The sequence below is a fragment of the Spermophilus citellus genome, assembly GCF_964194105.1.
Source record: "Spermophilus citellus genome assembly, chromosome: 3".
In the NCBI taxonomy this organism is placed as follows: domain Eukaryota; kingdom Metazoa; phylum Chordata; class Mammalia; order Rodentia; family Sciuridae; genus Spermophilus; species Spermophilus citellus.
The window spans coordinates 1,643,460-1,665,705 of NC_138184.1; the positions used below are offsets into that span (position 1 = coordinate 1,643,460).

The 22,246-nt window shown below is 63.1% G+C and overlaps 2 protein-coding genes and 1 long non-coding RNA gene across 6 annotated transcripts; 1 reads left to right on the forward strand and 2 right to left on the reverse strand.

Moving 5' to 3' along the window:
* Positions 1–73: 73 nt before the first annotated feature.
* Positions 74–1,073, reverse strand: TIMM13 (translocase of inner mitochondrial membrane 13). Its single transcript, XM_081285903.1, has 3 exons — positions 877–1,073; positions 733–801; positions 74–530 (listed from the first exon to the last, which is right to left on the reverse strand). Exons 1-3 carry the CDS (start codon positions 994–996, stop codon positions 432–434), a joined length of 288 nt encoding a protein of 95 aa, XP_081142029.1. The 5' UTR covers positions 997–1,073; the 3' UTR covers positions 74–431.
* A 1,741-nt stretch (positions 1,074–2,814) lies between these two features.
* Positions 2,815–18,099, reverse strand: LMNB2 (lamin B2). 3 transcript variants are annotated; one of them, XM_081284400.1, is made up of 14 exons: positions 17,780–17,904; positions 11,623–11,830; positions 11,199–11,335; positions 8,945–9,101; positions 8,746–8,871; positions 6,613–8,115; positions 5,378–5,548; positions 5,183–5,308; positions 4,759–4,979; positions 4,387–4,675; positions 4,202–4,309; positions 3,810–3,929; positions 3,518–3,628; positions 2,815–3,059 (listed from the first exon to the last, which is right to left on the reverse strand). In XM_081284400.1, the coding sequence occupies exons 3-14, from the start codon at positions 11,237–11,239 to the stop codon at positions 3,018–3,020; spliced, it is 3,015 nt and encodes a 1,004-aa protein (XP_081140526.1). In that variant the 5' UTR covers positions 11,240–11,335; positions 11,623–11,830; positions 17,780–17,904; the 3' UTR covers positions 2,815–3,017. The 3 variants fall into 3 exon arrangements, with proteins under 3 accessions (XP_081140526.1, XP_081140525.1, XP_081140527.1); XM_081284399.1 differs by lacking the exon at positions 11,623–11,830 and having other exon boundaries at positions 17,780–18,099; XM_081284401.1 differs by lacking the exons at positions 6,613–8,115; positions 11,623–11,830 and having other exon boundaries at positions 17,780–18,092.
* Positions 18,100–18,174: 75 nt separating this feature from the next.
* LOC308643920 lies at positions 18,175–20,380 on the forward strand. 2 transcript variants are annotated; one of them, XR_014020846.1, is made up of 4 exons: positions 18,175–18,424; positions 18,829–19,186; positions 19,282–19,401; positions 19,693–20,380. It is a non-coding gene; the product is annotated as an uncharacterized lncRNA (long non-coding RNA). The 2 variants fall into 2 exon arrangements; XR_014020847.1 differs by lacking the exon at positions 18,829–19,186 and having other exon boundaries at positions 18,181–18,424.
* The last annotated feature ends 1,866 nt before the right edge of the window (positions 20,381–22,246 follow it).

Consider the following 22,246-nt stretch of genomic DNA (forward strand, 5'->3'; position numbering starts at 1 on the left):
CCACTCTGAGCAGGGCGCTCAGAGGCATCCGGCTTCTCCTCCCACATAACCCTCAGGAAGTAAATTCATGGGATTTTCTGTCCCTCAGTCAGCAATTTATTGGCCCATCCTCAAGAGACCACAACTTGAGTGGGGCCTGACCACCTCCCACCGCACAAGAGGTCCAAACAAAGGATTCTCGGCCCAGGAAAGGCGGCTAACCTAGGTACTCCGAGAGAGAGGCCGTGGATTCCCAGGCCTTGGGAAGGGCACAGACCCAAGTTGCACTCGCTGGCAGAGGCACACCTCAACTGTCCCTGCACTGCGCCGCCCTCATAGACCATGGGCAGTATGCACTCGTTGGCTCCCGCCTCGGAAAGCACGTTGATGGATATGAGCCCGGGTGGGCGACTCCCGTGGGTGGACTCCCCGGATGGTGGCGTGCCTCCTGATTACATATTGGCTCGCTCCCGCTGCAGCCGCGAGTTGTAGGCGCGGGACACGGTGTTCCAGGCGTCCATATAGCGGTCCATGCACATGGCGATGCACTTCTGGGGGCGGGGAGAGGACGCAAGGCTCGGTTCTGGCCGTGTGTGCAGCGGTTCACCCGCCCCAACTCTAGGCCATAGGGCTGCAACGGCGCACGCGCAACAGCTCCGGGGGCCCCACCCCCACCCCGCGCACGCGCAGACGCCTCGCCACCCGCGGCGGGACCCGGAGATCCCTGATCCAGACCCCCGCATGGGGTCTCACCTGCTCCGAATTGTCCAAGGAGCCCCCCGGCTTCCCAATGCACTTCCGGAAACACTTGTCGGTCATCCTCTGTGGACACACCGGAGGCCTCAGTCGCGACGCCACTCCGGGGCACCCCCAACCCCGGCCCCGCGGGCCCCGTACCTGAAGCAGCTCCTGCGCGTTGGCCACGGCAATCTGCACCTTCACCTGCTCCATGATGAGCCCCGGGTCCAGCTTCCCGCCGCCGGAGCCCCCGAAATCCGAGCCGAAGCCGCTCTCCATGGCTTCGCAGTCCACCCGGCCGCGGCCGCGCGCGCCGACCCACAGCCGCCGGAAGCCGGGCCGCCCAGGGCACCACGGGAAACGGAGCCCGCACCGTAACTCCCACAAGGCCGCGCGGATTCCTACGCGCACGCGCGGGGGCCTAAGTCCCGGCGTCGCTCCGCGTCCAGGCCCCGCCCCGGCCCGTCGCGCGGGGGGCGTAACCCGAGCCCCGGGGGCGGAGCGGGAACCTGTCTACAAACAGCCAAGAGGAGGTCTGCGCGGCGGGCGGAGTTACGACGGACGCTCGCCTCGTGGGCCCGACTCTGCGCTGGTTAAAACCAGTGTTTATTGGAGAATCGTACAAAAGTCACTGGTCACAAAATGTGCGTCGCAAACTAGTGGAAGGGGACAGCAAAGCCGCACATTCGACACGCAGCTCAAAACCCAGCCACGCACGCCAAAGGGCCCGCGTCTCCCAAGAGTGGTGGCCAGGTCCGCCGAGGGCTCAGCTACAGACCACCTCCTGCTGGCCCGGGATGGGCATTGGGCCGGTCACGCACCTGGGCTCCAGGAGCCCAGGACTCTGCCTGGCGCCCACCCCCTCGGGCGGCTGGCTCCAGCAGGCGGCCGGCAGCGCGGGCCACAGCAGGACAGGCAGTGGTGCTGAGCACGGACAGCAGCCTGCCCTGCCTGGACCTTGCGAGGAACTGTCAGTGGTCACCACATGTGTGGCCAGGGACTTCTGAAAACAGTAAAGCTGGACGGCTCCGGAGCAAGGGTGGTGGCAGCCACAGCCAATGACCAGAGAAGCACCACACCTGTCCAGACTGTAGGGCAGGGCTGTTTTGTGTCCGACTGCTACTTTCTGGGGACAGCGCACGAACGTGGCTCAGCATCAGTGTCTGAACTCCAGCTGCACTTTCCGAGGGAGGTCAGCCATGTGAAGGACTGGATGCTCATGGGGACAGGTCCCCCACCCCATGCCATCCCCGGGAGGATGACCTATCTGCCTGTCCTGGTGGCCCTGGCAACCTGCGTACTCACAAATGTAAAAAAATAAATATCCACTAAAAAAATAACATGTGCCTATGAGGGAGTAGGTGAGTGTGACTGTAGAAGGGGCTGCTGGGTGGGCAAAGCCAGGCGTGGGACTCGGGCCAGGGAGACAGGAGTCCATTTTCATCTGCATGTCTGAGAAACATTTCTTCGCAGTTCACAAGCTCCGGCATGGACGCGTGCACATGGGAGGCAGCAGGGGCCTCCCCCCAGACTCTGGCCAGGATGGAGACCCATGCTCCTCTGGGAGGGCTGGGAATCAGCTGTCATGCACTCGGCTTTCTAACACTCATGACCTTTATCCCGAGGTCAGCAGTGTCCCCTTCTGAGCAGTGTTGACCAGTCTTGGGAGCGTCCTCCTTTCCTGCCCTGCTAGCCCTGCAGGATCAGGGTGGCAACTGAAAAGCTTCAGAATTGAGGCCCAGAAAGCCAGGTCAGAGAGTCCCAGCCTGCTGCCCACAATAGGACGGAGGCCAGACCAGCCCTGCAGGCCCTGGCTATGCCAGAGTGCGCCCCCAGCCCCAGCCAGCCCCTACTTCAACGCACTCAACGCAAGGATGGCTTCCAGGTGGCTGAAGTGGAGCCACCAAATCTTGATGTGACAGTGACAGTGCCCCCCCCAGGTCACCACCTGGATTCTGAATCTGGTTTTTAAAAAGCGTCCTAAGAATCCTATAGAATCCTACACTTTCACATTCTGTCCACCTGAGCCCCCAGGGTGGTTTCTGTCCCTCCACAGCACCCAGGCCCAGCCCCTCAGCCTCCAGGGTCCCCCGGGGGTGGAAGGCAGTGGAATGGCGAGGGTGGGAGTCTGAAGTGGCAAGGTGTGCCCAGGTGAGGTCAAGGCTATGCTGACCCTCGTGAGTTGGCAGTTTGCTTAAAAACCAGCTAGAAACAGACCAAAGACTAAGGAAAGCCAATGATAGAAAAATAGTTTTCAGTGGCTCTGGGTGAGGAACAGTGTGTAGATGCCGAGTGCTCGGTTACATCAGGCAGCAGCCCCTCGAGGTGGTCCGTGGGTCCCCCTGGGAGGAAGGAAGCAAGGATGGCAGTCATGAGGCCCATCCCGGGAGGCAGGCCTGGCTGGGCTACCCAAGGAGGGGGGGTGTGCTACCGGTCCCTATTTCTAGAACCTTCCATCCCTCCACTACCCTGAGCTACACACGTCCATGTCCCAAACCAGAGGTATTTTAAACGAGCACTAACTTGGCTGCGACTCTGGTGCCAGGCATTCTGCAGGCAACTGGCACCTGAGCCAGGGGACGTGAGACACCCATGTCTTGGGGACCCCACAGCCAGCTGCCCTGATGTCACAGAATTGGCACAGCGGGAAGGAGGCAAGAATACCACCCCAGCCCTGCCTGGGTGGCTGTACACCAGGGGATGGCGGGATCCGGGCCCTGCAGCCCAACAAGCATGTGAGTGCACGCATGTGTGTACCCAGGTGCTCTGCCCAGGCAGCAAGTGGGCACAGGGTCACTACCTGCTGGTGGAAAAGATCCTCCTCGCCAAACTCGGCTTCCTCTTCCTCTTCCTCCCCATTTTCATTCTCCCGCACCACAGAAGACTGCTTCACTGCTCTTGTGGCCACTTCCTGCACCAGATGAGGACCACCGACACTCAACACTGAGGCCGGAGTGTCCCGTGTGACAGGGTCACTGCTGGTCTGCAGCCTCCGTGCTGCGGGTATGGCCCCGGGCTCCACCCCAGGACTGTGGCCCGTGGAGGGCAGGTGTGGGGACACGTGGTGCACCCCACCAAAGGCTCACACCCACCTCTCCATCAGCGTTGACCAGCACAGTGCGGAAACTCTCGCCCGAGCCCCAGCTGCTCTGGCTCTTCCACACCAGGGTGGCGGGGGGGCTGTGGGCCACCCCGGCACCAGCTGCCCACACCTGTCAACCCAAGAACGCCCTGCTCAGTCTTCTGGATCTGGATGTGGACAGCACCTGGTGCCCAGCCTGAGGCCCTTCAGTGCCCGAGCACTGCAGCCTCACTTGGGCTTGCTCATGGATGGGGGTCCCCCGTGCCCACCAGCCCAAACAGCCAGGACTCAGCCCTGGCACCTCTCCACGACCCATAGCTGACCCTGGGGCAGAGTTGGGCCTTGCAGCACCCAGCTGAGGCCGCTGCCAGCCTCCCACCTGCCCCTCCCTGATGCACCTACCGTGACTGTCTGGCCGGCCCGCAGGACGTACTTGGGTGTGAACTTATAGGCGATCTCATCGCCCTCGAGGACCTGCCTCTTGATCCTCCAGTTCCCCAGGGACTGATCCTGGAAGGGACACACACACAGGTGACCCGCAGGCCACCAGTACGCGGCACAGGGCTGTGCCCTGCCCAGCAGCTCACCTTGTCCGAGTTGTTCTTGAGCTGCACGAACCTGCCCTCCAGGTCAATCTCCTCGATGCTGACGCTGCCGGTGGCCGAGGCCTGCTGGGCCAGGCGGAAGCTGCTGCTGCTGCCCGAGCCCATGCTGCCCGAGCCAATGCCACTTGAGCCGCTGCCTGGGGGCTCCTCCGCCTCCAGACGCCGGCGCTTGCTTCGGCTTGAACGCCCAGCTGTGGACATGCTGCTGCTGCTGCTCGAGGTGGCCCGTGAGATGGTGACCCGTGAGGAGGGGCTGGGAGACAGCTTCAGCCTAAGGGCAGTGTGGAGAGGTATGACTGGTGGCCCCGAAAACGCCAGGCCCAGGATCCACGACCCCCTGCTCCTGCCGCCCACCTCTCCTCCTCGCCCTCTAGGAGCTTGCGGTAGGCGCTGATCTCCATGTCCAAGGTCAACTTGACGTCCAGCAGCTCCTGGTACTCGGCCAGCTGTTGCTGCATCACATCACGCATCTCCATCATCTCCTGCTCCTTGGCGTCCAGCATCTTCCGGAACTTCTCCCGCTCCCCAGTCATGGCCCCTTCCAGCTCTCGGATGCGGTCCTCAGCAGCACTGGCCTGGGAGGGGCAGGTGGCCAGGTCAGCCCAGCCTCTTCCGGGGCTGCCCCTGCTGGGACAGCAGGCGAGCAGGCCCCCCAGCACAGTAGGGACAGAGGCTGGGCTGTAGAACAGGCTCCGGAGCTGGCCCGGTCAGCGCTCAGCCCTCAAGGCTGCCCCCGCCCAGCCCGGTCCCAAGGCAGGACACAGGACACGGGCCTCACCTGCTTCTGGAGGCTGGAGAGCTGGTAGCTGAGGGACTCGACCCGCATGCGGGCCTCCTTCAGCTCCTCACGGGCAGCACTGGCTGCCTTGTCATTCTGGTCAGAGCTCAGCTTGGCGTGGTCCAGCTAGGAGAGACGGGGAGGTGAGGCCGGGGATGGGGAGATGGGGAAGTGAGGCCGGGGGCAGGGCCGCACCTTGGCCTGGTAGGTCTGCTCCAGCTCCAGGCGGTAGAGCTGCACGTGCTCCTCCTGCTGGCTGCGCAGCTCCTCCAGGGCCCGCGCCAGGCGCTCATCGTACTCCTGCTGCCGGCCACTGTCCACCTCCACCAGGCGCCGCTCGTGCCGCCGCCGCGTCTCCCGCACCTCCTACGTGGCGACAAAGCCCGCGGTCCTGCAGCACTGTGGCTCTGAGGTGGCCACTGAGAGCCCAGGAGGAAGGCAGGGGCCCAGGGGAGCAGCCCACAGCCCTGCTGTGCCCACGCCCCCGTCCCACACCCCAAGCGCAAAGCCCGAGTGCTTAAAAGTGCCTCTCTCAAGTCCAAGGCCAGACCCTGGCTCAAAGTAAATAAAAACAGCTGGGGTGCGGCTCGCTGATGGACTCCGCAGTGGCCCCGTCTCTCTCTCACACCAAACCTCAGAAGCTCCAGGCGTCTCCCTGCTATTTGTTCACAAATGTTCACAGGAGCAGCCCTGCTGACCAGCAAAGAGTGGACACAGTCCAAATGGGCATGGGTGGACGAAGGACCACAGTGTGGCCATCCACCCGGAGTGTCACTCAGCCACAAGCAGGAGCCAGGTGACACGGCTGCACTGCACACGGGCTGAGGACCTGGTGCTGAGAGCCCGACAGACAAGTGACAGAGCCAGAGACGGATGTGGACTCGTAGGCGCTGGGCTACGAGGGATGGGGGATGCTCATGGTCTGGGCTTCCTTTTGGACTGATGGAATGTTCTGGAATTAATGGGAAGAATTGATTCTAAAAACACTTAATTCTGCATTTTTAAAAAAGCTGAACTTTATATCACCTGGGGATCACTTCTCTTTAAAGTCGGTCTTTGACAGTAAAACAGGTTGTCGGCTGGGGCTCAGCAGTAAGGAGCTTGCCTAGCACGGGAGGCCAGAGGACCTTAGCCCCGCAGAAAGGCTCAAAGGACACGGCCATCGATGGCTGCGGGATAAGGACACGGCTGCGACTGGGGGATGGTGGGTGAGTGCCCGGGTCCAGTCCCCAGGACACCCAGCACACAAAAGACCACGAATGGCTCGAGCCAGAGGCCTGGGCCTCGACAGAGGCCGGGATGGGACGATGGCAGTGGGCCCAGCCAGGCATCTTCGCTGGCCACACCAGGAGACCTGCCTGGGCAGAGTCAGAGCCCTGGGGGCTGCCGGCCTAGAGGGACCGTCTGAGGGCGCCCGGGCAGACACCCACCTGCACCCGGTGTGCCCGCTCCTCGGCGCCCCTCCTGCGGGGGCCCTTCCTGGGCGCCTGCGCGGCTCCGCTGTGCGGAGTCGGAGTCACCCCAGGTCTCTTCGCGGCTCCCCTAGGGGGTCCTCCCACAGGTCCCCTCAGCGGCTCCCTCAAGGGGGTCTTCCCAAGGCCCCTCAAAGGTCTCTTCACGGGTCCCCTCAGGGGTCTCTTCACGGGTCCCCTCAAGGGCTCGGGGTCCCTCATGGCTTTCTTCACGGGTCCCCTAAAGACTTCGGGGTCCCTCATGGCTTTCTTCACGGGTCCCCTCAAGGGCTCAGGGTCCCTCATGGCTTTCTTCACGGGTCCCCTCAAGGGCTCGGGGTCCCTCATGGCTTTCTTCACGGGTCCCCTCAAGGGCTCGGGGTCCCTCATGGCTTTCTTCACGGGTCCCCTCAAGGGCTCGGGGTCCCTCATGGCTTTCTTCACGGGTCCCCTAAAGACTTCGAGGTCCCTCATGGCTTTCTTCACGGGTCCCCTAAAGACTTCGGAGTCCCTCATGGCTTTCTTCACGGGTCCCCTCAAGAGCTCGGGGTCCCTCATGGCTTTCTTCACGGGTCCCCTCAAGAGCTCGGGGTCCCTCATGGCTTTCTTCACGGGTCCCCTCAAGAGCTCGGGGTCCCTCATGGCTTTCTTCACGGGTCCCCTCAAGAGCTCGGGGTCCCTCATGGCTTTCTTCACGGGTCCCCTAAAGACTTCGAGGTCCCTCATGGCTTTCTTCACGGGTCCCCTCAAGAGCTCGGGGTCCCTCATGGCTTTCTTCACGGGTCCCCTTAAGAGCTCGGGGTCCCTCATGGCTTTCTTCACGGGTCCCCTCAAGAGCTCGGGGTCCCTCATGGCTTTCTTCACACGTCCCCTCACGGGTTCAGGTTCCTTAAGGGGTTCCCTTGCAGGATCTCTCACTGGCTCAGGGACCCTCACAGATTCCTCCATGGATCCCCTCACTGGCTCAGGGTCCCTCATGGATTCCATCACGGGTCCCCTCACAGCCTCAGGGTCCCTGATGGATTCCTCCATGGGTCCCTTTACGGGCTCAGGGTCCCAGATGGATTCCTCCATGGGTCCCCTTACGGGATCAGGGTCCCAGATGGATTCCTCCATGGGTCCCCTTACGGGATCAGGGTCCCAGATGGATTCCTCCATGGGTCCCCTTACAGGATCAGGGTCCCAGATGGATTCCTCCATGGGTCCCTTCACACACTCAGGGTCCCTGATGGATTCCTCCATGGGTCCCCCAACATGCTCAGGGGCGCTCACAGATTCCTTCATGGGTCCCCTCAAATGCTCAGGGTCCTTCACAGATTCTTCCATGAGTCCCCTCACAGGCTCAGGGTCCCTCACAGATTCCTCCACGGGTCCCCTCTCAGGCTCAGGGTCGCTCACGGATTCCTTTGCAGGTCCCCTCACAGGCTCAGGGTCCCTCATGGATTCCTTCGCGGGTCCCCTCACAGGTGCCTTGAAGGGTTCCTGCGGGGATGTGGGTCCTCCCTCAGGTCCCCTCCTGGGCGTCTTGAGGAGTCCAGGCTCCCTCGTGGCTCTCTTCACAGGTCCCCACACGGGGCTGCCTCTCACGCAGGCCTGCGTGGTGACTGGTACCCTCGCTGGGCCTGGCCGGAGCCGGGCACGGTCCCTCAGCTGCACGGGCATCCCTTCCTCTGGCAGGTCTTCCCGGCAGTGACCACTAAGTGGCCCCGCCCGGCCCGGCCCAGCCCAAGGATTCCACGGGCTGTGACAACACAGTGGGCTCTGTGATGGTGGCGTCTGCAGAATCCAGGGGGGCCAGACCCTGCACCCCAGCCCCACCCCAGAGGACACAGGAGCCTGGCTGATCTGCCTGAGGCCCCCTGTCCCCAGTGTCCTACGAAGCCAGGAACCACGTTAGGAGGTGGTGGGGAGGGAGCAGGTGGCTGGGCGGGGAGAGGGGCCCTGGGGTGGGTGAATGGTGGCCCAACCCCCAGAGCCTGTGCCGTGCCTTGGGTGGCAAGAGGTCTCTGTGCAGGACCCAGGTAGCAGGTGGGTTCTGGACCACTCGGGGCCTCAGTCCAACAACAGTGTCCTTACAGAGTGAGGCGGCGGCCGGGGCGCGGGCGGACTCACCTCCTCGAACACGCTCCTCTGGAAGTCCAGCTCCTCCTGCAGGCTCTGGCAGCGGTTCTCCAGGTCCACGCGCATCAGCGTCTCCTTCTCCAGCTGCTTCTTAGCCACGGCGTGACTGTCCTCGGCCTGGGACAGAGTGGCGGCTGAGGACGTGCTGATTGCGCCTCCCGCGAGCCCCGGCCCTGGGAGCTGGGTCTACCTTGGCCAGCTGGGCCCGGAGCTCGGCCGCGTCGCTCTCCAGGCTGCGCTTGTCACTGAGGGCGGCGGCCAGCTCCATCTCACTCCGGTGGAACAGGGACTCCAGGTCCTTCATGCGGCCCTGGGCCACCGAGAGCTCGCCTTCCCTCTTGCTGGCACTGCAGGTCAAGAGGCCAGGTGAGCCAGGGGACAGCGTGGCCATCTGCCATGAGGAGGCCCTCGGCTGAAGGGGCCAGAGAGGCCACGCAGGGGACCTGGCCCTGGCCTAACCCCCACGGGACACGCCGTGCCTCTCAGGGCTGGTGGCGGGCAGGCCACGCAGAGCGGCCCCCACCACTGGAAGCAGTGGCACTAGAGGTTGGGCTGCAGGATGGAGCCGGGCCAGGCGGCCAGGAGCAGAGGAGTCAGGTCTGGAAGGGCAGGTCCCGCAGCCCGCTGCAGAGAGCAGGGTTCTGGCCATGGCGGCAGCCCCTCCTCTGAGCACCAAGGGGCTGACGCAGCTCCAACCAGGTGCAAGAGCTCCCTGGGGCCACCAGGAGCCGGGCCCACTGGTGGCGTCCTCCGTGAGGCCATCTGCCTTTGTCACCATGGATCTCTGGCAACTGATTTGTTAGCAGAAGAAAAACACCAGACCAAACCTGTTAGGAAGGTGACTGAGTTTGGGGACAGTGACCAGATGAGTCGTGATCACTGAGGGAAGCTGGGCATAAAGCTTGAGGAAACTGCGGTCAGGGGACGGACACCCAGGTCAGAGGTCAGAAGTCAGGCCCAGGGTATTTACTATTTGAAAGCAATTTTTTCCTCCAAATTAAGGTGAACTTCACATACTATAAAACTCAGTGCTGCTGCTGCAGTGCTAGGGACAGAACCCAGGGCCTCACGCACACCAGGCAAGGGCTCTGTCACTGGGCAGCACCCTGGGCCAAGATTAGAGGCTGAAGTGGACAGTCCGGGGGCCATGGGGTGGCTCCCAGGTGGTGCAGACCCCTCCAGTGTACACCACACAGCGAGTGCGCAGGGCAGAACCAGCCCTTGCAGGCTGGGAAGGGGTCTCCCTCTGCCACACCCAGTCCTTCTATCTTAGGGGCTGGCCTAGACCTTGTGACCCCCCAGCCTCAGCCTCCTGGGTGGCTGGGATGACAGGCGTGGCCACTGCACCTGGCTCAAACCTGCTTATTAACCACAAAGCAGGCTCCCCGGAGGTGGGCAGCTTGATGGCCACCCAGTGTCCACCTGGAGTCAGCTGCCAGCTGAGGGACGGGTGGGATACCAAATGGAACGTGCAAGGTCCAGGTGATCTGTCCTTGCTCATGCCTGAACTCTGGCTCGTGGTCACTGGGAGGACTCAGAAGGTCCCTTGGAGCCCTGGTTCCTGGGCAGGAGGGTGAGGGGTGCCTGGGCCAACCTGGAAGGTAACCTCTCCTGGCAAAGGGACACCATGAAGAATAGGAACCCCCACATACCACTTACGGGGCCCAGGCACCACTGGCCACGAGGCCCCCGGTGACTACTTGGGCTACAGTTCAACCTGGACATAACACGGGCTCTCAGGCCACTAGCAGCACTTTTCTTCTTCAGGCCACCAGCTGCCTATCCCCAAACCAGGTGGATGAGTTACCACCAATTCTGGGGACACCCAGATGAGCAACTCCCTCCAGGAGGCCACATGACCCTCCTACCAGCAAGGAGCGGCAAAAGCCCACAAGTGCCTCTGAAGCTGACCCAGGCCTGGGGCAAAGCAGGAGGACAGGACGGCAGCTCTGGGGGGGAGCACTCTGGGGGGGGGCAGCTCTGGGGGGGAGCAGCTCTGAGGAGGAGCAGCTCTGGGGGGGAGCAGCTCTGGAGGGAGCACTCGGGGGGGAGCACTCTGGGGGGAGCACTCTGGGGGGAGCAGCTCTGGGGAGGAGCAGCTCTGGGGGGAGCACTCTGGGGTGGAGACACCCCACGGGCTCCTGCTCAGAGCACTTGGGACCTGTGGGTGGTGACACAGAAATGCCTGCAGAGCCCAACTCCAGTAAGAGCTGTCAACTGAGGGAAGTCAAGCCCCCCCACCCAAAAGCCCAGGGTCACACGCCGGAGGCCAACAGGACCTTGTGACACAGGGCCTGTCCAAGGAGCTACTGTCCTTGCGTGTCCCTGGTTTAAGTGAGGCTGTGCACAGCGTGAGACCAGGTCGCCTCGGCCCCCCTCTCCAGCTTCAGCCGCCCAGTCACCCGCTAGTGTCCAGGCCACAGGCCAGCCCCCGGCCCTCCTACCTCTTGTGCACCTCTTCCAGCTCCGCGCTCAGCTTGCCCATCTCGATCTGCAGCCGGGCGCGCTCCCGGGCAGTCTCGTCCAGGGCCCTGCGGGCGTCCGCCAGCTCCGACTCATACAGCGCCTTAATGCCGCTCACCTGTGAGACAGCGCACGGTGGGGGGAGCGCAACGCAGCGCCCAGGCCCTCAGCTGCCCCAGGCACAGCACACCCGGCAAGACAGCGGCGGCCAGGGTGCTGCCCCACGTCACCCGGCTCACGCGGGGCCCAGTGCCCTGTCGGGCAGCAAGGGGCAGACTCTCCAGCAGGAAAGCTGAACAGCCAGGGCCCAGGAGCCCCCCCACTGTGACCCCTTCTGGAATGATCTGTCTCCCTTCCCACACCCCAGCTCAGGGGACAGGTGGCGCCCAGAGGCCCTGGACTCACCTATGCCCGGAGCACCACATGCCCAGAGGGAACCTGACCCACAGGAAAACAGGCCTCAGCCGGCCTCCTGGGACAGCGAGGACCAACCGCCTCTGGATACTCGAGCCCCTGGGCAGCAGTCACGGCCACGTCACATACATTTTTCACATTCTCAGCTTCCAAAATCCAAGAATTGGGGGAACACATGACCAAGGGTCACCCCTGGGCACTGTGGACAAGGGCCCAGGTCATTCTCTGAGGTGCCGTCCTGGGCACTGCAGGGTGCTGAGCAGTGTCCCTGGCCTTCGTCCACTCCGTGCCAGTAACTCCCCAATCATGAAAGCCACCAGCGTCCCCAAACCTGGTCCTGGGTCCCACTGCCTGAGCTCGGCACCACTGGTCTGACACCACACTGCCTCTTCTCCAGAAGTACCTGGCCACAAAGCCACTCTGCTGCTTTGCGGGGCCTGTGTCCCTCCACACGGGGGGACATGGGCCCTGTTAAGGTCTGGAGGTGAGGGGTCCCCGAAAGCTCACGTGAGACCGTGCTAGAAGGTTCAGAGGGGACACGATGGGTCATGAGTCCCTTCCCCCATCAGTGTTCTCACCCCAACTGGGTGACCTGGGTGACCTGGAGGCGGGGTGAGGCTGAGGAGGGGGCCCCGGGTGACCTGGGTGGGTCCTGGGTGCACCTCGGGGTGCATGTCTATCTGGAGAGTGGACTCTCAGGCCTCCTAGTCAGCACCGAGCCGCGTCCCTCCCCGCCTCCCGCCCACCCAGGGACAGCGCCTGTCTGTGGACTGAGACCTGTGAAGTCCCGAGCCGGGCGTCCCCTTTCCCCCTCAGTGTGCCAGCCTTTCGGCTGCAGCAGCACAAAAGCTGACAAGACAGGACCCTCTGGAGGCAGCGGGCCGCCTCCCTCCCGCGGCTGCGCTGGTGTCCTCAGGCTGGGGTCCTGGCTCGGCACTGGCCCTGCCTTCACTGGGCCCTGGGACCAGAGACCTCTCCACAGACAAGCACGAGCCACCAGCAGGCCAGGGAGGAGCAGGGTTCCTCCAGGCTACCTGAGCCAGCCGCTGGGGACACCAGCCGGTGGCTGGAGCCAGGCCACCCACGCCGTCCCTAGAGGGGGCCTGTGGGGGTACTGGGTACACAGGCTTTTGCAGGCAGCCACCTCAGTCCCGTCCCAGCCCTGTGTGCCAGGGGAGCAGAACTGGCTGCCTGCGGGCCCTCGTGCCCTGTCCCCTGCTGTACACGCGAAGCTACGCGCTAATGTGTTCCGAAGTATGTGAGCCCGACCGCAGCGAGCTCCACCTCACACCCGCTGGCCGTCGGTCACGAAGACTGACAGCCACAGGTGTGGGACGGGGCAGCTCCCTGGGAAGCCAGGGAGCCCCTGACCCAGCAGCCCCCTGCCCCCCCGAGGGTGCACCTCCCAAGGGAGAGCACCCGCCAGGAGACCCCCCAAGTGCTCGCTGGGCAGCTCTCACAACCACCAGAGCCTGAGGCCCAGGCGTCCACTGACAGACGGGCAGATGGCCCGTATACCTGGAGCGTCCCTCGGCCACAGGCAGGAGCAAAGTGACAAAGCTGCAGCATGGCTGGACCTGAGGACAGCCAGATACACAAGGCCATGGTTGTGACCCAGTGACAGGAGACACCAGGACAGGAGAGTCCAGAGGCAGGATGTGGCCTTTGGGTACAGGGCTGGGAAGGCTGGCTTCTCCTTGGGGTGAGGAGCAGGTCCTAGAAGCCGGCACTGGAGGCCGGGTGCGGTCGCACACCCTGTGCTCCCAGCGGCTCGGCTCGGAGGCTGAGCGTTCCCGCAGCCCCAGCAGCTCAGGACTCCCTGGGCCCCTCAGTGAGAGCCTGACTCCAGATGAAGAGTGCTGGGGTGCGGCCCAGGGGCTAAGGGCTCCTGGATTCGACACCCAGGACAAAAAGTAAGAGACCTGGTCACTGAGGAGGGCTGTCCCTGGGCGCTGGGATGCAGCCCTGCTCACCTGGGCGAGCGCACACGCAGGGCTGCGTCACAGCAGGACCGTGCTTGGCTTCAGCCCACGTGGCGACCTCGGGGCCTGTGCTGACAGCTGTGGGGTCAGATGGAGCCAGGCTGCTTGGGACTGAGTGGACTCTGAAGGCCAAGCTAGGGCACCCAGGGCACCCGGAGAGGACTGACGGCAGCAGCTCCAGCCCCCCCCGCCCCATGCCAGGGTGGCCAGGCCCACTGCCCAGACACAGGAAGGGCCTCCTCCGGACCCCTGGGCTCAGGGCATGTCAAGTCTGCGGGACATGGTGTGGGTGACAGAGCACGCCCGGCCTCCGAGGCTCTGGCCACCCTCTCCCTGCCTCTGCCCAGAGGCCATCTGGGGCCACCCTCAGCTCCTTCCCGGGAGCTAACTTGGAGAATGAGCTCTGGGTTGACAAAAGTGCCACTCCGGCCCCAACCAGGCACATGCACATGCACAACCCTGCTCTCTGCCCCCAACCCCACCTCCCAGCCCAGGGGTGGTGTGACAGAGCACCCAGAGAAGGGTGCTAGGTTAGGTCCCCAATGTCCCCAAAGGCCCATGTGTTAAAGGCCTGGTCCCAGACTGGAGCTACTGGGAGAGGATGGAACCTTAAAGGGTGGCCTAGTAGGAGGTCTGAGGTCACTAGGGACCCATCCTGTCCTCAGGCCTTGTTACATGGCGGAGCTGGCACACGGCATCAGCGCACATCACCTCCGTGCCCACACTGCCCACTGGACCGCCCCAGTCCTGCACTCCCTCACCACTCCAGGACGTGGGCCACCAGTTACCAGCAAAGACAAGCTCAGCGCTGGGCACACCAGCAACTCGGACATGCGTGTGTTTAGACTTTTGATAACTTTATTCATCATGGGTTTTCAAATTTTGCTTATTTTAAAAAACATTCCACCAAAATGTTATCTACCTCCCCCAACGAGCGAGGGCAACCTACAAACCCTGACCCATCCTGTTTAGGGCTGTCCAGGGCACCCAAAACGAGTCTGGGAAACAGAAGAATCCAAGGAGATGGGATGCCCCGGGGCATGTCAGGTCCTAGACAGGGCCCTGGGGCGGAAACGGGCATGGGGAGGCCATCAGAGGTCTGCACAAGCCACGCTGCCTTGATGAGGCCATCTCCGCCCCACCTGCTTGGACAGCCACAGGAGACCGGCACCTCTCCAGGTGCACAGGGAGCCCCATGGGCACAGGGCTCTGCCGGCTGTCCACTCTGCATCGCCTGCAGTGGCTCCACCCTCAGCCACAGCTGAGTGGAGGAGATGGAGGCCCTATGGTTGGCCCGACCTGCAGAGCCAGGAGGGTGGAAACAGGTGCGCTCCTGGCAGGGCCACCCGCCCCCTGCCCTGGACACCAGGACACTGGCCATTTGACTTGTCTTTCACGGGATCCTGCCATGCTTGAGGAATCCCAGCAACTGTGGGAGCATGCACTGGCCCGAAGGTGGGGTCCAGACAACCCAGTGGGCTTTCTTTCCCTGGACAGCATGGACACAGGGTGGCGCGCCTCTGCTGGAGAGTCACTGGAGACCAGCCCCAGTCCCCCAGCAGAACACGGGGCAGGCCAGGTGGGGGAGAAAGCCCAGGCCAAGTTCCTCCCAGCTCCTGCAGCACCGCCCCCACATCTGGGAACCCCACACCTGCACAGGCACGGGTTCCCATACCCCCCCACCCCGAGATCCTTCTCCAACAAACTCTGATCTGGAGCCTGCAGGGCCAGGCGCATGTGGCCACCCATAGTGGCACTGGCCACTCCACCAAAACAACACCAACCAAGGCAGCCCGGGGCAGGTCCAGAATCCACACCAAGCCCAGCACTGGTTTCTGTAAGGACAGCGGAAGGTGTGCACAAGGTGTGTGGGCAGGAGGGCTCAGACACCTCACAGCCCTGCCTGCCAGCTCCTACAGCTCTGCAGGCACCCTCAGGGGACGCCTAATCCCATCTCATCCAGGTCTGAGTCTGACACTGTGGAAGGCAATCCTGGTCTGAGCAGCATGGCCCCCCGCTGTGACAACCTCTGGTCCCCAGAGTCTGCCAAGCTGGCCCTGGAGGCAGCCTCCACCAAGTGCCAGGAGCTGCAGAGGCGAAGCGGGCACACTGCATGGCACCCCAGTACTCCTTAGTGGGTCCACAGCCTTTGGACCCCACAGGACCGCCCCCAGCATCCCTGCAGGGGCACTACCAGCTATAGTGTGACAGGGGCACTATCAGCCCCAAGCTCTCCCCAACACTGCAGCTAGTGCTAAGGATGAGGCAGCACGTCACCCACCCCCCCTGCACAGCGCCTCTTGCTCCCCTTTACAGGACTGAGAAACAAACACCAAAGCCACACCTGGACACTGATGGCTGGATCAGGTTCCCTCGGGTAGACCTCCAGTGGGGGCCAGCACAGCACTTCCTGTATGCTTGCCAGACCCAGAGGTTCGTGGGACAACAGAGGTCCAAAGACAAGAGACAGCTGCAACCCTGAATGCCAAGCCACTCTGCCAGGCAGGAACCAGGCTCCTGTCCTGAGGATAGCATGTGCTGCCCAGGGGGTGGCCCTGCCAAGTTGGGACAACTCTGCCCCCACTGGACAGATGGCAAAACCAAGGCTCAAAGAGGCTGAAGCCTGTCCAGTCATGCAGATTAAAAAGCAGGTGCCGGACATGTAATCCCAAGCAACTGGGCAGGCTGAGGCAGAAGGACTGCCTGTCTGAGCAACTTAGGGAGATGCTGTCTCCAAAAGAGCTGGGGGCTGGGGCTCAGTGGGAGAGCACTCGCCTGGCATGTCTAAGGCACTGGATTCCAACCTCAGCACCACATAATAAAAGCATGTGTGTCCATCTACAACTAAAAAAAATTAGGAAAAAAAAAGGAGAGAGCGAGCTAGGGATGCAGCTCAGCAGTCTGTGGTCAGCACCTGACCAACACGTGAAGGCCCTGGGTTCCATCCCCAGCACAGGACGGGGAAACAAAAGGGAACCTGGATGGGCAACCCAAGGGTGGCACCACCACCCTTCCAGCTCCTTCCCCTCCACCAAGCAGCTTTTTGTGTTTTAGCATCCCTGCACCCAGCTCCATCCAGCAGAACATGGATATACATGCCTCTGGGCACTGTCCTGTGTTATTACTTCATTTTGTAAAACACCTATTCTGTTGTGGCCCCACTAACCACCACCCCAGGGGAGGTAGCTCCCAGAAACCCACCTTGCCCTAACCCAGCTTCCCCAGAAGCCCCCCACTTCACCCCCACTCCAGAGGGGGAAGGCAGGGCCCCTGGTAAATCTAGGTTTCAGTGGCAGCTCTCAGGATGAGACCCTGGGACTCAGGGACCCAAACCTCAGAACAGAAACTAAGTAGTGGGTGCTGCTCCTGCCCTCTGTGTTGACTTGCCCTTGGACTGCGAATGGTGGATGGGAGGGAGAAAAGAGCTTCCAGGGGATGGCAGGGGACAGCATCCCCACCCCAGGACAGACCCCACCCAGGACCCTGGAGAGACAGCCCTCACCACCCCCAGGGTAGAACTTCCAGAGCCCAAAGCCTCCTTCTGGGTTGGATGGACACCCAGTGCCTACCCCTCCAGTGCTGTCCTCCAGGCCAAGCTCCGCGCCACCCAGATTCCCCATGGGACCCGGGGAGTCCCCATCAGAGCCCATTCCTCAGATCCCCACCCCTCTGCAGGCCCACCCACTCCAGCCTCCCAGCTCCCACCCCAGGGTCCCTCCAAAGTCCCTGAGCTCCGGGACCACTGTGGAGCCTCCCTCCAGGTCCCAGAGGCCGGCCGCCCCGTTTCCCCAGGAGAGTGCAGCGCCCAGATTCCTCCTGCACACCTGGGTCTACCGGGCCACCGAGGTGGCGCGCCCAAGCCCCCAGGACCCCTCCCTGGAGGGCGGCCCGGGCTGCACCCCTGCCCCGCGGCACCTGTTGCTGGGAGTCCCCCGACGGCCTCCTCCCCGGTGCGCGGTCTGCTCTCTGCCCCTGTCCCTCAGGGACCCCTCCAAACGCCCCTCTCACCAGGGGCACCCCCGACCACCGCGGGCCGCAGTCGCTCCCGGCCGGTCCCCCGAGACCCCGCGGCCCGCCGGCCGGGGCCCGCCCCTCGAGCTCCCGCAGGTCCCGGAACAGCCCCGGCCAGCACCGCCGCGAGGCCCCCCGCCCCGGGAGCCGCGTACCTCGCGCGTGGTCACCTCCTCCTTCTCGGAGATCTTGAGCAGCAGCCGGTCGTTCTCCAGCTCGAGCGCGCGGACGCGGTCGATGTAGTGCGCCAGGCGGTCGTTGAGCTCCCGCAGCTCCTCCTTCTCCTGCAGCCGCGACAGGCGCGTGGGCGACAGCGGCGTGGCGGGCCCGCCCGCGCGGCCGGGCAGCGGCGAGGCCATGGCGGCGGCGGCTCGCGGCCTGCGCGGCTCCCGACGGCGGCCCCGGCTCGGCGCGCTCATTCAATCCGCGCCGCGCAAGATGGCGCCGCCGCCGCCCGCCGCCGCGCGGGGCACGCCGGGAGTTGTGGTCCGACCGCCCCGCGCGGGGCACGCCGGGAGTTGTGGTCCGACCGCCCCGCGCGGGGCACGCCGGGAGTTGAAGTCTCCGGGCGCCGGGAACCCGGGGGAAGCGCTGGGAGTCTCCCGCCTGCTCCCTCGGGGGTTTCGCTGGAAAGACCGCTTGCTTGAGGCCTTCCTTAAAGAGCCACTCCCGCAAAACAGGTGGACTGGAGCAGTTCATGGAGGTGCGCTAGGAAGGCCAAGAAATACTGCATGTTCTCACGTGCGGAAGCGAAAATAGCTGGGCCAGTGTCGCTCCTGGCCGGTGCCGAGGCCCAGCCGGTACTGGGGAGAGGGGTCACTGAGGGCCAGGGCAGGGTGGCGAGGGGCAGAGGGAGGGTGGATGGCCAGCACAAAAACAGGGGCAGTTGCACCGTTTACATGGTGCATTTTATGGAGGACTTGGAGAGAGGGACCCGGACGCCCAACGCGGAGGGTCAGGAGGCCGGGAGGCCAGGCAGCGGCACCCGGCTCCCCGGGGAGGCAGGAGGGGGCCTTCTTGCTGGGCAGCTCAGCAGGACTCTGTCTCCGGAAGAAAAGGGCTGGGGGTGTGGCAGGGTGGTGGAGAGCCTTGGGTCCCATCCCCGGTACCAGGGGGAAAGATGAAACGCTCTGAATCCCGACTTGATGGGATGTGGGGTGTGCAGGCATCCAACTACCACGTCGCAGCCCGCCAATATCTACAGTTCTTAGGTGGCAACTCAAAGCAACAGGGGAGCCACATCCAGCCACCAAACCCACCTCAGCAACTGTGGGACATTGGGCTGCTGACTCCTGCCTGGTTCCCCACCGGTCTAGCCTTACTACCTCATTGGACTCCTGAAAATTGAGGTGGTGAAGGAACCCCACAAACATGCTCAGGGGAAGAGGCCGGACGTGAAAAGCCACAGGTCACAGAGTGCCATAGATAGAAGGGCCCAGCAAGGAGGGCCAAGAGCAGGACGTCACAGAATCCAGTGGGATGATGTCATTGGCTTCTGCCAGCAGCCATCTGAATAGAGAGGCGCCTGGGAGTCAAGTCCTGTCTGCAGAAAGGAGGCCCTGGTGGGTGCAAAATGACTCCCTTGCGGGGTCCGAGCAGGGGCTTGCTCAGCAGCCTGTTCAGGTTGACTGGGCCCTGTGGGTTGGTTGCTTTGAAGCTCCTGGGTTTGGGGGAAACTGGCTGATGGGACGTGCAGTTTGGTTGTGTGGCCGGATCTCAGGGACCCAAGGCGGGAGCTCAGTCCACCGCTGTGGCCTCTGCAGGTTCGACTTGAGAGGTCAGTCTCCACAGTGGGCTTTCTCCAGTTGTGCGCTGCTGGCAGGGGGTGGGTGAAGGGGACCTGCCCACAGTGGGGTGTGAGCGGGCTCCACCTGTTTGATGGCAGAGCCACCTCCCTCCTGCCATGACAAGCAAAATGTCTGTCACAGTGCAGCTGTCCCTGGTGTGGACCCTGCAGATGACACATTGGGAACCGGACCCTGCCCACCCAGCCCTCCAAGGACACTGGCAGGCTGCGCTTGGTGCCCCTGTCCAATGGTCTGAGTGACCCCTCGTCCCCTCCCCACAGGGCCAGGCCTTGGATGCGGGCTGCGCCCAGGCGGACTCCAAGTCCCAGGAGGCACCACGGAGGGCTGCGGCCTTGGTGTTGGGCAGATGGTGCAGCTCCAGCACCTGCCAGGGAGCACAGCTGTCCCCAAGGCAGGTGCCCACACTGGCAGGTGCCGGCCCGGCCCAGTGCTTCTGCTCCACGCAGGGCTGAGTTTTGGTGCCAGATCTTCAAAATCCCAGGCCAACGGCTGCTGCTGGTTCCCGGCCCAGATCGCCTTCCAGGATCTGAATTCCGGAGCCCGGAGCTCTGGGAGGCCTGGATTCTGGCATCTGGATCTTGGAGGAGTGGATCCTGGATCTGGTGTAGACCCAGGCCTTCATGCGGAAGTCCTAGGTCTTGGGGTTCCAGAATCTGGAGTCTGGGTCTTGGGGACCCTGATTTTGGAGCCTAGAACTGTGGGAAGCCGTTCTCGCCCATGATAGTTACCTCCCTGGCTGGGTGTGAGGCGCTTAGACACACTGTGTCAGAGCCTTCCCCACCCTGCGGCAGGTGCCAGGGCTTGTCTGTGTGGGGGTGTGCCTGACCACTGACCTCAAGACCCATCACTGACCCTGACCTGGGAATGTTGCCCCCCTCGACCTTCATTGGATGGAATTTTCCTCTGAATTTTTTGTTCCCTAATAAAAGCTCACTCCCTGGCGTGTTCCCCCTCTCTCGCCGGCCTCTTGTGGCTGGAGGGAGGAGCTGGGAGGAGCAGTCTCTGAACTGGGCAAATAAGGTAACGAGAGTCATGTCTCTTTAATTTGAAATCACTAGTTCATTTCTATGTTTCGAACCTCTATTATGAAGCTAGCGTGCTGGTCGCATGGCTGATGGAACCTGAATTCTGGGGTCTGCATTTGGGGGGTCCAGATTCCGGAGCCTGAGTGTCAGAATGCAGGAACCTGGGTGGGAACCTGTAATCCCAGGTGCCATCGGAGGTGGTCGATGCTGGGCTGGTGAGCCTGGAGGGAAGTGCCCCCTGTGTGGGGTCAGAGAGGCGGAAGAGCGGGACACACATGATCAGTAGCCAAGCCCGTGGCGAGCCAAGGCAGTTCGCGTGAGGAAGAAAGGCAGGGACCGCCTTGGGAGTGTGCGATGGGAGCAGGACTTTTAGCAGGAGAGGGGAGAGCCCTAAACAGTGAGGACTGCCACGGGGAGGACATTAAAGGAGGAAACAGCGTGTCGCCACACCTGTGTATCCATCAGCTGGTGCTGCATAACCAGCAGCCCCCGATACACACGCCCGCACGCCCGCGGTGGTCCTGGTCAACAGGGTCAACAGGAAGAGGTGAGTTCAGTGCGATAAAATTTTCAGAGGAGAAAACGCATTTCTACTTGGAGGAAACTGTCCTGTTTATCACTGTTGCTGGTCTCTGGGCCTCATTCCCACGCTCCCCTGTGTGTGTAGGAAAATGAGAGCGTGGGTAGGGCGGGTCCCAGCTGAGCTCAGGCCCTGGGTAAGGGGCCGGCCTGAGTGGTCGAGGCAGCACACTCTTATGTCGCCGGCACACGGGTCAGCAGGAGGAGCAGCTTTGCTGGGCCTGGTGGCTCAGGGCCGCCCCCACTGTCCACACTGCTGTTGGACGTGCTCCTGGCCAGGCGCTGGGCTGAGAGCTGCAGCCCTCGGGGGCCTCGCCACCTGAAGAGAGGGTCTGGGGAAGCCCTGGCCTTTGTCATCGCAGGGAAACCCACCAAAACCACCCAGAGTTCCCCTGTGACACCAGGCCAGCAGCAGGGCCACGGGCAGCCCCAGAGACTGGACGCAGGAGGACCGTGGCTCCTGAGACACCTCTCAAAACAAAATGCTAGGAGGTGCTGGGACGTGGCTCGGGGTCGGGTGCCTGGGCTCTGTCCCCCTCGGGACAGAGATAGAAACAGGTGTTTTGAGTCTCACACCTCCGGCCACGGCGGGGTGAGGGCCTGTGCATGCGTGTGTCTGAGTGCATTCACGTGTGTGCGTGTGTGGAGGTGCATGTGGGGGCACACGTGTGTGTGCGCGTGTGTGAGGACTGGGTGTGAACACAGGGACTCGTGCGTGCTAGGTAACAGCCACCGCCGAGCTCCACGGCAGCCCTTTTTGGATGCAGTTGCCCAGGCTGGCCTTGAACTGGACCCTCCTGCCTCAGCCTCCAGAACAGCTGGGGCGACAGGTGTGGCCACTACACCGGGCTCCCCTTTCTCTTTTTATAAAGCCACCAGGATCCGATGGGGGGGCTCCACACCAATCACCTCAGTGACCTTGTCCAACCCTCATCGCCCCGGGGCCACCTCTGAACACAGTGGTCAGGTTGAAGCTCCTCCCTCCTGACCACAGCGGACTGGACTCCCGCTGTGTTTCAGAGGATGAACCCTGCTCAGACCCACGGAGTCTGAGGGCAGGGCAGAGCGGATGTCCCCTCTCCAGTGCCAGGGCAGGGGGGCTCTCTGGCTCCAGGGAGAACCAGCCCCTTCCTTCCATCTGGCCTTTACCTGGGTGGACGAGGCCCGCCACTCCAGGGAGGCCCTCCCCAGTCACCGCGTCACCTGAACC